The following is a 14,199-nucleotide window of genomic DNA, read 5'->3' as shown; positions in this document are numbered from 1 at the left end:
ACATGTAGATATTGGAATTTCTATGTTTGTCCTTTGTATCTATGTATTAAAACTCCCATATCCAATATACAGATTTATAAGATCCTATGTCTATTTAAGAAGGCGGAAATGTTTTATACTAATTATATCTCTGATACATTTGTACAATGAAAGATCAATATTCTTTATGAGATGTAGCTGTAAATATATAAGATTTATCTAAATGTTAATATTTCTCGTTTAAAAGAACAGTGCGTACTTGAGAGATGATTTCAAAAAATTAAGAACTCTGACTTTTCTGTGCTTTTGAATTTGCCATTTGATTAGGGATATTCTGATTTGATTTTCCTCTGAGTTCAATATTTTTGTGATTATACTTCTTAGAAAGGACTTCTATTTATGGTGTATGTTTCTTGGCGTTATGCTGATATAATGACTCTTGATGTAAGAGAAGTGTGAGGGGATTGCTTATTTGAGTAGTAAAACATGGCTAGCTGTAAGCGGTTGAGCTAGGGAGGTACTTCAATTACTCAGTCGGTTAGAGCGAAGAAAACTGAGATCTAGACTTCATATTCCGAAGAAGACAATAGAATTTTCTACTTAATTCATCCTCTCCAGTTACATCCTTTAAAGAAAAAAAACTAAAACAATTATCATTAGGGCTAAAGAAATGAAGATAACAGAAGAAATTCCTTGAAACAAACAAATTATCCTGTGACTTTTTATTAATTTTATTTCGAGTTAGCATGTCATCTTGTTATTTCAATTAAAATATAACCTTGTCTTCTATTTGCATGTTTATAGCGGCAAACGGACAGTTTTTTTAACTAACTAATTTACATAGAATTGATTTGAATTCTGTTTAAAATTCATCATGTTAAATTTAATCCTATGAAAGCTTTGTATTATCAGTGTCTTTTTTTAAGGTGGATATGTGAGTTTTAATGTTAGCCAGTTTGGGTATCACATCTACAAAGCAGAGGATGGTGCAGACACAAAATTTTTCAAACCGCAGTCATATATGGGTATTTATATATAAACGAACTTATTCCAATAAATGTAAAAGAGGTACGAAAGATACAAGAGGGACAGTCAAACTCATAAATCGAAAATAAACTGACAACGCTATGGCTAAAAATGAAAAAGACAAACAGACAAACAAAAGGACACATGACACAACATAATTATGTAAACTGATTTACATAATTGACAATGATGGGCAAAGTTAGTTGTGTGTATTTTTGCATATAAAATTGCAAGACAAAGTACAGAACTAAATGTAAAAATCTTATTTTTAAAACGTAAGTTCCAAAATTTATTCTGTTATACATTATCATTTTTCATGGGTTAATAGTTTAATAAATATGATATTTACGAAAAATAAGTGTTTTTTTTTAAGGTGAATACCAATTGCTTTTTTGTCCAATTATAAATATAATAATTTCAGGGTATTCAATAACTGTAGGACATTTTTCTGGGTTATCCAGCTGTAATAATGATCACATATTGATGGGAATGCCGCGGTTTGCAAGTAGTACAGATGGTCATGTGGGCTCGGTAGGTAAAATCTGAGCATCTATAGATGAGCGTGACAGGTTTTGTCAGTGGTACATATAGTCATGTGAGTTCGGTAGATATAATCTAATCATGTTAAAGAGCAGGGTAAGTTGGTAATTGTTAGAAAGCTTTGTCCAGGAGAGGTAATGATTATGAATACAACTAGCTTCGGCACAAATCTTGTGTCTTTCATCCGATTTGAAAACTTTATGAACAGAATTGAAATATTGAATCGTTCTATCTACCATAACATGGAGTTCAGATGACATATATTCTAGGATTGACTTATTTAGATACTTAACCATTTCGTGTACAATTTTGTTTACATTGGTGATGTCCTGTCGGCCACTGTACTATCTTTTTGTAGACATATTTGACCTGTGTAGCTCCTAGAAAAATATAACTAAACACCTTTTGATCTGCAATCGAATATGTGTTTTCTGGTCACTCAGTACATGTATAATTCTATGTTGTGATCTGACGCTATTGTTTCTGGTAAAGTTGATGGTAGGCGCCTATTAAAACGTTTAAACCCGTTTGTTTGCACTTGTCCTAAGTCAGGAACTTGATGTTCAGTGGTTGTCGTTTGTTAATGTGGTTCATAAAATGTTTCTCGTTTCTCTTTTTATATATAGATTAGGCCGTTGGTTTCTGTATGAATGGTTCGATGTGTTTAAGGCTATACGTTTTTTTTTTACAAATTGTGAATTGGATGGATTATTGTCTCATTGGCACCCATACCATATCTTCTTATATTTATATAAGGCCACACAATCACTTACAGATATAGCTTGAATAGTTTCCAGGTGCAAAACCAAAATCAATGTAAAACTATCACATCACAATTGCTTATTTAAAAAATAGACATAATTAAACTCCCCCACTACAGTAACATTACGGTAAGTCCATCAGCAACAACAAACAATAAACATAAACAAATCCTACAACGCATTTAATAGACATTACACTAGACAGAGAAGTAGATAGTCTGTTATGAAACCATACCACCTACACTATAATATCGTCAACTGTCCGAGTAGATGCCATACCGAAAAAAGAAAATAATAACAGACTCACCATAAACAGAGCAGAAAACATGATGTTGTAAATCAGCGAATCGATGTCAACCCAAACATGTCGAATTGAAAAGACAACGACCTGAAAGAATTTGTTATATATTTTTTGCTTTATATGTGAACTTATCGTTTACGGCAAAAAAATCAGCATGTGAAAAAATACGTTTGCTCTGTTTGCGTCAAATGCAGAACTCGAAATGATTTACATATTTAACATTTATGTTTGTTATACAGTTCGGTATATCAAGGACATGTGGATTTTCTCATATATAAAAAATAAAATCACCTAATAACGAACTACGAGGAAAATAAAAACGGAAAATCCCTAATCAAATGACAATATTTTTGTAATCACATCAAACAAATCGATACCAACAGTCATATTCTAGACATGTTATAGGCGTTTTCTTACGTAGAAAATGGTGGATTAAACCTGGTTTTAAAGCTTGCCAAACCTCTCACTTGTATGACAATCGCATAAAAATACATCATATAATAGTAAAAATGTCAAAATAGGAGAACAAAAGTCAATATTGTGATAAAATCTTAATCACGAAAGAACTAGAAACAAATATGGAACAAATGAACAAAAAAATTCATAAAGTCAAAGACCACAAACCAAACAAAAATAGAATAATGAAGAGGGAAAATCGTAAGATTATTATAAATGTTAAGGTTTAATATTTCAGGTAGTGTTAGTTTGTGGATTTAACCAGAACATGGTCATTTCTAAGCAATTCTCTGGGAACCAGGTAAACTTTTACGTTAAAAATAGAGGGTAGATTGTATTAAATGCCATACAATATATATATGTCTTTGCAACGTACTAGTTGGACCTAAATAATTGCACACCAAAACTATTTTTGTGCATGCATGTTTTTGATACAATGTTATTGTCTGTGATTATAATTGACAGATCGGTTTGGATACAATGCTTTTGTCTGTGATTATAATACTAGTACACAGATTGGTTCAGGGTTTGGATACAATGTTATTGTATGTGATAATTATTGACAGATAGGTTTGGATACAATGTTATTGTCTGTGATTATAATACACAGATTGGTTCAGGGTTTGGATACAATGTTATCATATGTGATTATAATTGACAGATCGGTTCTGGGTTTGGATACAATGTTATTGTCTGTGATTATAATGGAGATGGAAAGGATGACATAATGGTGGCAGCACCATTCCAGTATTTAAAACGGAATCCTGTAGGTACTGCGGACACTGGAGCGGTGTATATCTTCCTTGGAACTGGAAATGTAAGTGGACATACTCATTATATAGACGGAATTGCTTTCATACATCTTCGATTATAACGAAGTAGAATAAATGCGAATTTAAACAATACTACAAGGATATAACATGAACATCCTAGATATGGACACATATTTAAACTTAACAGTAGGAACAAATGGATATTTCAGAGGGGTTTCTTTAGTCCCAAATTCTTAAATCTATCAAATATCTGATTTGATTAAATGTTGGTTTCTCTTTTATAAGACTATCAAAATGTAATAATTGTTTCTGAATTGAAGATGTTAGCTGTTTGCTGATACCGTAAATGTCAATACCTACATTAGCTAAATGCAACATGATTAAAAATTTGAATGAATTACTTTCAGATTGACATTTTGGATCCAATAAATGCCACACTGTCTGGTGACAATATCCCTGGTGGTAGATTTGGAACTTCCATGGTAAATCTTGGTGATATAAATGCAGATGGTGTGGATGGTAGGTTATGATTGAAAAACAACATTTAACTTGGTGACTGTTTTAAACATTACATTCAACAAAATTACTGTAATCAATTGATGATTATGACACTGATTTGAATAGAACAAATTTCCCCTGTCAATAATTCATTGGAAAACTACTATGCAGAAGCTAATAAAACTAACGAAATCCAGCAAATAAAACTTAAAATTGGGCATTTTGAAATTCATTAAAATTTAATTCAAAAACAGTGCTCTTCAAAGAAAAAAAAACATTATAAAAGGAAAGCAGTGCCTTTAAATTCAAACAAATATATTTGTCTGTATATTTGTGCTCTTATTTTGAACAGACATAGCAATATCAGCTCCAATTGAGGGTTCTGGTGTTGTCTACATTTACAGTGGGAAATCTGGTGAAGTCAAGATGAAATATTCACAGAAAATATACGGACAAAAAATTGATTCCGGATTAAAGAATTTTGGTTTGTTTATAAGCCAATCTCATGACATGGATTCAAATTTATATTCAGGTAAGTTGTGATATTTGATATAATGTCTTGAAACCTTATTACATTATATTTCCAAATAAATGAAACAACTGCAAAGTGGGAAGGGATTAGTAGATGTTGTAATAACTTGTTACCCAATCCACTATAATAAATAAATATGTTTAAACTAACTGTTTCAATAACTTAATTGCAAATTAAAACGTAAAACAGTTTCAGAAAGACAATCTAAAATTAATATCAAATTAAAATTAAAAAAGGCGGATTATAAAAGTTATTTTGACAGGTAAAAAAAAACGAAAGCCGACAAACAAGTTCACAAAACAATGAATAGAAAACAAACGTTAGACTAAGCAGCGCAGATACTTCCAAAAATACCCAAAACTGGGTGTGATCGTAGTAATGGTAAGCATTTCCCACTAAACTACTGGCATCTGTGGTGTTGCCTATGGTTAGTTACAATTTTGGTGATGTCACTATCGAATGTAACTATGTTTGTCATTTTATTAACAGATTTTACAATAGGTTCACCAATTGACAATAAAATGATGTTATTCCGATCTAGACCAGTTGTAGTGGTCACACCCCGTATGCAGATATTACCCTCTCCAATTCCTCTAAATTCTAGTGCACTCGATTGTTCTGATGGGAGTAGCGTGGAACCGTGTACAACTGTAACCATATGTTTTTCGTTCAATGGAAATAAATTGGATTCCGTTAACAGTATAGGTATGTATGTCTTAATGGAGTAAACAGGTCAGTTAATACATAGGGTCTAAATTGAGTAGTACACAGGTATATTGAATATGTGTAGTCTAAAACGAATAGTCTAAGCCTCAATTGTCGTATAATCTAAGTAATAAGAACAACTCTTTATTTGCTCTGAAACATCGGTCAACTTACTATTACTAATGATATCAGCGGAGACATATAGTCCAGTAGAAATAGTATTGACACAGTGCTAGAATATTCAATTCAAACATAAAAAATGACAGACATGTATTTATGTCAGACCGATCTTAACATTTTGTTCAAGTTTAAGCTAGTTGATATGAATTCACGAATAAGGTAAAATATTGCCTTTATAAGAAGAGATTTAAGGATTAAATGTAATCATGGTTATGGTTGCTTGGAGGAGATGAACGGCTAATACTTAATTTATTCGTTATTTATTAATATACAATTACAGAAGTAAACTACCATCTGTATGCTGATACAGAAAGAACAAAACAAAGGAAATCCAGCAGAGTTCATATTGTTTATAATTCAACGGCAGTAAGAGAATTATACAGACAAAAATTAATTATCACAAAAGGTCGCCAAGTTTGTGACATGGTTTATATTCGAATAACAGTACGTATTCACATCTATATTGAGCAGTTTATTTATGAGTCGTTTATCAAAATAATCGGACAAAAAGCAAAAAAAAAGAAAACGGACAAAAAGCACCATATCAGTTGTTTGTGTACAAAGTAAATTGTTTTCAGACGAAAACGCACAATTTGATCTAAGCTATCTAAAGAGTATTAGCAGACAGACGTCCGGTCTCCTACTTTCCTTTCAGTAACTTCAGCATGACAGACGTCCGGTCTCCTACTTTTCTTTAAGTAACTTCAGCATGACAGACGTTCGGTCTCCTACTTTTCTTTCAGTAACTTCAGCATGACAGACGTCCGGTCTCCTACTTTTCTTTCAGTAACTTCAGCATGACAGACGTCCGGTCTCCTACTTTTCTTTCAGTAACTTCCGGTCTCCTACTTTTCTTTCAGTAAGTTCAGCATGAGAATGATACTGAAATGAAGCAGTAATATTTAAAAAGTTTTTTCATCGTGAACAGCAGCTCAATTATAAATAAAACATAGCTATGATAATTTACGATCTGAAAAAGTATAACAAAATAACCCCAAAAAAGCAAATTACAAGGCAAATCCAAAAATAAGGGAAATCCATAAAAAACTGACAAAAATCCAAATTAATCACTCTACACAACAAGTGTACAGCAAGGGACATATTCATGACTTGATACATGCAACTTGTATATGTATTGCAAATATATAAAACAAAATGTAAGACCTTGCCAATTAAGGAATGCGTTAAAGAAAACACTATTTAACTAACTGAACATCAGGTTTTACTGTAAATGATTACGCTTATTAAAATTGATTAAAACTCGGTACGTTTCGAAGATATATGTTAATACCCCGCTATATTTGCAAGCCCTATTTATTTATCAGCTTAAAAGTAAATATTTTTATCGATAATAAAAATATATGTGCATAGAACTGGATTTTAACGTTAACCAATATGGTTTATATCAGAAAATACTCTCAGTCGATGACCAAAAATGAAATACGATAAAAAAAAAAATTCCACTGACTTTACCGAACAATTAAACAAATATGACCATTTTAGTCAATATTACATTGTTTATATGCGATTATACATAGAGTTTTGTTTTCCATCTGATTGATAGGCAGCTGACAGACAATTTTTTGCGTCTTTAGAGGATGACATGGTGGTCAAAATGAACTACAGTTTACAAGAAGACTCAATATCTGAACAAGTTTTACCAGTCCTTAATCCTATTTCAAAAATTAGTGTATCTGACAAGGTATTAAGCACGTATCTCACTGTAAAACACATTTATATCTATCGTTGATGCGATACTCTATGCGTTTTCGTTTTTGATGCGTTATTTCTTTCATTATCAATTAATGGCTGATTATGAGAAGGTAAAAAGTAAAATCACAATAACTCCGCGGAAAATTCAATCGGAAAGTCCCTAATCACATGGCAAAATCAAATGACAAAACACATCAAAAACGAATGGACAACAACTTTCATATTCCTGACTTGGTACAGGCATTTTCAAATGTAGAAAATGGTTGATTGAACCTGGTTTTATAGCGCTAAACCTCTCACTTGTACGACTGTCTCATCAAATTACGTTATATTTACAACGATGCGTGAACGAAACAGACATAATAAATAAAATAGTCAAAATATGGGTACAGCAGTCATCACTGTGTTCCAATTTAAAAAAAAAACAATTTTACTATTGGACCAATGATTCTGATCGACAAAATTTAAGTCATCTCTTCAAAAACAAACGTATGATTTGGTTGAACCTGACTTCTTTACTAAAAGATAGAGTCATATAGTGTAAAGATTGCATGTGTACAGTTTATACAAATTAGAATTATAAGATTACACGTTCTTTGTGTACAAATAAAAGGCAATTAAAAAACAAAATTTTCAGACCAATCTGTGGTGTTAAATCTCTAATGATTGTTTCAAATGACAATAATTTTGGATTTTTTGGGGAGGGGATACATAATTGTACAGTATATCTATCTTTTATTTGATATTTTAGATACTCAAAACAATTTGTCATTGAAGGTTTCTCTTATTATTTCGAAATAATAGGTTACGGGTTTTTCAATCCTTCGTTGTTCTGGTCGACTGATCTAATTCATAAAAGTACTCTTGAACATACTTTGAAATGTCAAATCATTCAAATGACCACATTTCATGCGCATCAAACAAACATACAAGCATGCATTTACTTCTCATGAATAATAATAAGAGTTTTAACGCAATGTATTTAAAATTTTCCATATGACACTATGCTGGAATCCTATTTGATTTAGGCAATCTTTCAAACTGGCTGCCAGGGCCAATGTAATCCTGATTTGGTCATTAACCTACAAACACAACAGCATAACATTGTTCATGGTCAAACAAGACAATTGCTAATAACAGTTGTACTAGAAAACAGAGATGAACCGGCTTTTGCTCCAAATGTAGTTGTCAAACATAGTAATAACACTAAATATGTTGCTCATCGAGCACTGCTTCAAAGGGGATCCGTGCCGATTGTTTGTGAACAGGGAATGGATAATACAACTATCCGATGTGACTGTGGAAACGTTTTGTATCAACAACAGAAAGCTATATTTCATCTCATATTTGATGTTTCGGTTGAGTCTTTGCACCAAGGAGATTTAAATGCTACAGACATTCTTCTTAATGTTGAACTTAATGCTATAGCTCGTGTTCCTGCAGGCGTGGACAATAATATTGGTAATAATGCAGCTCAGCTAATTGTACCCATTGAGTTTCATTCATTAGTACAAGTAACAGGGTAAGGATAATGTACTCTGTTAAATTAAGTTATCTATTACTTTGTCATTTGATATCCAGTTGTCTGATTGGCGATCTAATGTTTATATTAATGGTAGTAAATTTGACTATTTCGGGTTATCTAAACATTATCGTCTCCAGTAGAAAGTTGTCTCATTGGCGATCTAATCTTTATATTAATGGTAGTAAAAGAGGGACGAAAGATACCAAAGGGACAGTCAAACTCGTAACTCTAGAACAAACTGACAACGCCATGGCTAAAATGAAAAGACAAACAAATAACAGCACACATGACACATCATAGAAAACTAAAGAATAAACAACACGAACCCCACCAAAAAACTAGGGGTGATCTCAGGTGCTCCGGAAGGGTAATCAGATCCTGCTCCACATGTGGCACCCGTCGTGTTGCTTATGTGATAACAAATCTGGTAAATAGTCTAATTCGGTAGGTCACATTCATGAAAGGGAAGGGGATTGTAGTTACGACGTAAGGAACAAATCCGATATATTTTGTGAAACGGTTATTCCATAACAGTCAACCAACTCGTGATGGCGTCCGTAAAATTTACGAAGGGATGATTTCAACTTCACCATTTGGAACTCTTGGTTTAATAGCTTCCTTGTGAGCAGCAACCCTTTATCAAGAAAATCATGATAGGAAATGCAAGCACGGGAATATCGTATCAATTGGGAGATATATACCCCGTATAAATGAATATTTCGGGTTATCTAAACATTGTTGTCTCTTCAATTTAAAAACAAAATTATCGAACGCAAAGATAAATGAAAAATGACAACACCAAACGCTCGACTATATAAATTAGTTTGGGTATTTTTCTTTCTCGTGTAACGATAGTTTTATCCTCCGTTCTTTTACGTAAAAAAAATGTTTAAATTGTTTCTAAATATTCTTATTTTAACGTCACATATTGAATTGTATTATCTATTTATGTATTTCTATGTCCTGGGTGTTCTTGCGTTTATATGTACTGTATTCCTTTCACGAAATATTGCAGTTCTAGCGGTATTTTTTAACAAAGCCATATAAGCAGGAAGTTTGGCTAGCCATAAAGACCGGTTCAACTCACCATTTTGTTTTTAAAATGTTCAAGACAGGAATATATTTCATGTTATCAAATAGTCTGTTTCAATCTATACTGGTGTTTATTTTTGGTTGCAGTTTAGTGTTTTTTTGCTGTTCCGTTGTTTATCTATTACAGTTGATGTGTTTCTCTTGGTTTAAGCCTTGTTTCCTTTGATGACTATTTTATATAAAAAAGAAGACGTGGTATGATTGCCAATGAAACAACTCTCCACAAGAGGCCAAAAATGACACAAAAATTAACAACTATGGGTCATCTAACGGCTTTCAACAATGGCAAAGCCCATACCAGATAATCAGCTATAAAAGGCCCCGAAATGACAATGTAAAACACTTATTTATGTACAGAAAATGAACGAAAAACTTTAGTTTGTAACTCGGATTTGTTTTCGCGTAATCGATTCGTGACTATTGCTCAGCGGTATCCTACAGTTGACTTTGTGCATGTCATACAATTTAACGTCATATTGTTTGTAAATTTTCAGGAAAAGTCAACCAGAGCAAGGATTTGTTTCAACTAACAATCTCTCGTTCATTCATACTTATGATGTATATAATACAGGACCTAGTCCAATGATTACATCAGAAGTCTTTATAACACTGCCACAATACAAGAGCCAAGAGAGGGTTTTGCATGGATCCTCCATAAAAGTGAGAATTAGTTAGAAAATAGACATTACAATTATCGTCCATATCATATTTTACAACATATCTGTATTCTAGACATAACCTTTCTATATAAATTGTCAACATTATATATACTTATGAATATTGTAAAATCATGTAAACTTAAAGGTATTTGTTTTTAATTTGCTGTTGTAAATTCGTCTCTCTCGTGCATAGTTCTGATCGCTTTTATTTTATCAACGTTTTAATTAAGCATTGGATCTTCAAATATTTTACATATGGCGTGTATAGTACGATATTGCCTTTATGCATTTATTCTGCAAAGTTATGAATTAATTAAAAATCTGAATGAGATTGATGCCTTCATATATCACCTACGTACAATGCATACGTTAAAACAAATTGAGAATTCAGATAGATTTTGTTTCTTTACTGTTCGTTTTAAAAATATTTCTATCACCCGCAAATTTATCACATTTTGAGACGTAAAAGTTTGTTTTTTAAATATGTTGTTATCAAATGTGATGTTTTTTCTTAAGCTTTGTAGATATTTGTAAAATCTTTATATAATCTATATTGTCGTTTTATTTACTTTTAAACTTTTGTTATCCTGTAGGTTGGTACTAGCAGTAATAATACTGACTGTACACTTGTGTCGATAAACAACTCAACAGTAAACCCAAATATGAATGATGGAAATGTTATAACAACACCTAGTTCTACAGTTTCTACAGTAATACCAGTGAAGAATATAGTAAATTATTTTTTGTTTTCGTTCAATAAAAGTTGGTTTCAAACGCTTATAAACTTATTAAGTCATGAAACATGATTGTAAGGGTCGATAAGTCTCTGAAAAGTTGGCAGGTCAATGGAAAAAAGCAATTCAGTTTTTATTAGATAATTGTAATATTCCTAATTGTGATCATTTCCATTACACGTATTTCTCAAATTGAATCATTATAATTGCTTCATCTTTAAAAGTAACTGATAAAGTTAAGACTGGCTACGATTTGTAGAAAATAAGTCACAGGTTGTTTTTTTCTGCCGGAGAAATATTCTTTATTATATTTTAAAAAAAGAAAGAAAAAAAAGAAGAATACCCCATTGGAACAATCGAAGAAAACCCAACAATACATATCAGGAAAAGAAAAAACACAAATCCAAAAACATGACATATACAACTTAACTAAGCAAAAAGTAAAATCACAAAAATACTGAACTTAGAGGAAGATCAATTGGGAAAGTCCATAATCACATGGCAAAATCAAATAACAAAACGCATCAAAAACGAATGGACAAAAACTGTCATATTCCTGACTTGGTACAGGCATTTTCAAATGTAGAAAATGGTGGATTAAACCTGGTTCTATAGCGCTAACCCTCACAACACAGCACAAACCCTACAAAAACCGATGGTAATCTCAGAAGCTCAGGCACATCATGTGACAATCTATCACTTTCTGTGACAGGAAAACAAATATGTATGCCTATATGGAATGACTGTTAATAGATGTATAATGGACAAAATTGTCAAGAATTCGGCATCACCCATATGAATAGTTGCATACTTCTTTTCTGATGTGAGCTTGGTTATTTCCTATTTTATTTGTCCACTGCCAGTCCTTTTATCAATCATGCATTTCCAAAGAATCATTGCCAAAACAAAACCACCAAATTTACCCTCATCCTAAGTTAGAAATAGTAGTTCTTTCTTTTCTGTGTATTCAGTAATTCAAAAAATATCTAAATAACTTCAGGTTAGAAAGATAGTTCATAATGAGGTTATCTCCTGTTAATTCTAGAGCATTTCAACTATAAATCACTTCTTGAAATACCAGAGAAGGTTAAAGGCAATGTATATTATATTCTTGCACCATTATACACTCTGAACTTAAGTCAATATAAATTTGAGCATGTGTTTCTTTGTCATGTTTTCACCACTGATTCTTAAGCAAATTGGCCCTCAAACAGTGCTGGCTAAACACGCTTATTTTTTAAAACTATGATACTAATATGCTTTAAAAAATTTCAGACCATACTTTAATATGTATATCTATTGTCAGTAAAACTTTTATATTTGATGTGTTTCCCGCAGTTTTAATTTGTAGCCCGGATTTGTTTTTTTCTCAATCGATTTATGAATTTCGAACATCGGTATACTTCTGTTGCCTTTATTTTATGAGATCATTTCCAATACAGGTATGTGATGACATATACGATATGAGTTGTCTCCTAATCAGATGTTCTTTACAACGACTGGCTGTAGATAGATCTACCAGAATAACTGTATTGTTTGAATTAGATTCAACTAAGTTTAGTTTTATACAGGTAAATCTAATAGACTCCATTGGTTATTTGCGTTTTTTATGTAAATATATTCATCTTTACAGAGTATACTAATGAATAGAAAAACAAACTCTTTTATCGTTTAACCTATTGGAATTTTTTTGTTTTCAATGATGTTTAACATTGTATTTGATGTGACAACTGTTTTGATTCCAGTTCCAATAATGTGTCGTATAGACGGAACGCATTTCTACTGTGCAGAATAGTGTTGTAGCGTGTGTGTATCAAACGTCGTGTTTTATAATTCATTGCAATATGCAAAATGTTGCTTTAATATTCAGCTTTTAATAATACAACCTTCAGAAATAAAAAATAAAATATTTGGAAATGAAGATAGAACAAAAAATACAAAGAATTCAGTCTGTTGAATGTTGAAGTTTTTTTTTTTATTAATTTATTACTGTATCGTTTGTATTACAATTTTAAAGGAGCAATCGGTTTATTTCACAACAACAGCATATGTGTTCCCGGCTGAAACTGATTTTCCCTTTGAACTTCTCCGTAATGACACAACAAAGGTAAGTGATTCATTTTAATAGACAGAACGGTTTTGGTTAGAACGAGATAAAATGGATTCTATTTCGATTGTTTTATCTTTAGTTCTACGAAAAAAACTTTAAAAGGAACAAACAAGGCTGTGCAATATATGTTCATGCAAGTTCATTAAAATGAAACGTAAAATGATAACTTTGAAGCATATATTTTCAAGGAAACAGAAAATATATTTTTCAACTCTGTACTCCACCAGAGACCAAATGTTTTATTAGTTAGCAACAACAGGTCACCGTAAGCCCTTCCACTAATCCAATACTATATAGCTTGTTATCAAAGATCCTGATATAACAAATGTGAAACAATTCAAAGGGGAAAACTAACAATCAGATTTATGTACAAACAATAAGCGAAAACAAAGTAAATACGGTATACAGCAACAAACGACAACCACTAACTTACAGACTTCTAAATTAAGGATTCAAACACGTTTTCGGGCTAACAAAACTACCCTTACACGGGACAGTGGTTCTACAGGTTAAAATTAACTTCCAAACCAAATTCTGTATCTATGAAAGAATAAAAAAAAGTGGCACAGGACTAAAGTTTTTATTATGTTTTTGTGCTTTATAAAATAGTATAAA

At 31.9% G+C, this 14,199-nt stretch overlaps 1 protein-coding gene across 2 annotated transcripts in view; it reads left to right on the top strand.

Moving 5' to 3' along the window:
• Window positions 1-14,199, top strand: part of LOC143065478 (integrin alpha-8-like) — a 36,074-nt gene that overhangs the window by 20,020 nt on the left and 1,855 nt on the right. For both annotated transcript variants that reach the window (XM_076239057.1, XM_076239058.1), the window contains exons 6-19: window positions 906-1,004; window positions 1,427-1,540; window positions 3,306-3,364; window positions 3,725-3,880; window positions 4,244-4,355; window positions 4,687-4,866; window positions 5,356-5,571; window positions 6,032-6,195; window positions 7,316-7,453; window positions 8,493-8,986; window positions 10,576-10,741; window positions 11,334-11,471; window positions 12,917-13,045; window positions 13,492-13,581. In XM_076239057.1, coding sequence (XP_076095172.1) covers window positions 906-1,004; window positions 1,427-1,540; window positions 3,306-3,364; window positions 3,725-3,880; window positions 4,244-4,355; window positions 4,687-4,866; window positions 5,356-5,571; window positions 6,032-6,195; window positions 7,316-7,453; window positions 8,493-8,986; window positions 10,576-10,741; window positions 11,334-11,471; window positions 12,917-13,045; window positions 13,492-13,581 — 2,255 coding nt within the window. The remainder of the gene's footprint in view (window positions 1-905; window positions 1,005-1,426; window positions 1,541-3,305; window positions 3,365-3,724; window positions 3,881-4,243; window positions 4,356-4,686; window positions 4,867-5,355; window positions 5,572-6,031; window positions 6,196-7,315; window positions 7,454-8,492; window positions 8,987-10,575; window positions 10,742-11,333; window positions 11,472-12,916; window positions 13,046-13,491; window positions 13,582-14,199) is intronic.

The sequence above is a fragment of the Mytilus galloprovincialis genome, chromosome 2 (genome assembly GCF_965363235.1).
Source record: "Mytilus galloprovincialis chromosome 2, xbMytGall1.hap1.1, whole genome shotgun sequence".
NCBI lineage: Eukaryota > Metazoa > Mollusca > Bivalvia > Mytilida > Mytilidae > Mytilus > Mytilus galloprovincialis.
This window is presented reverse-complemented; position numbering and strand designations above follow the sequence as displayed.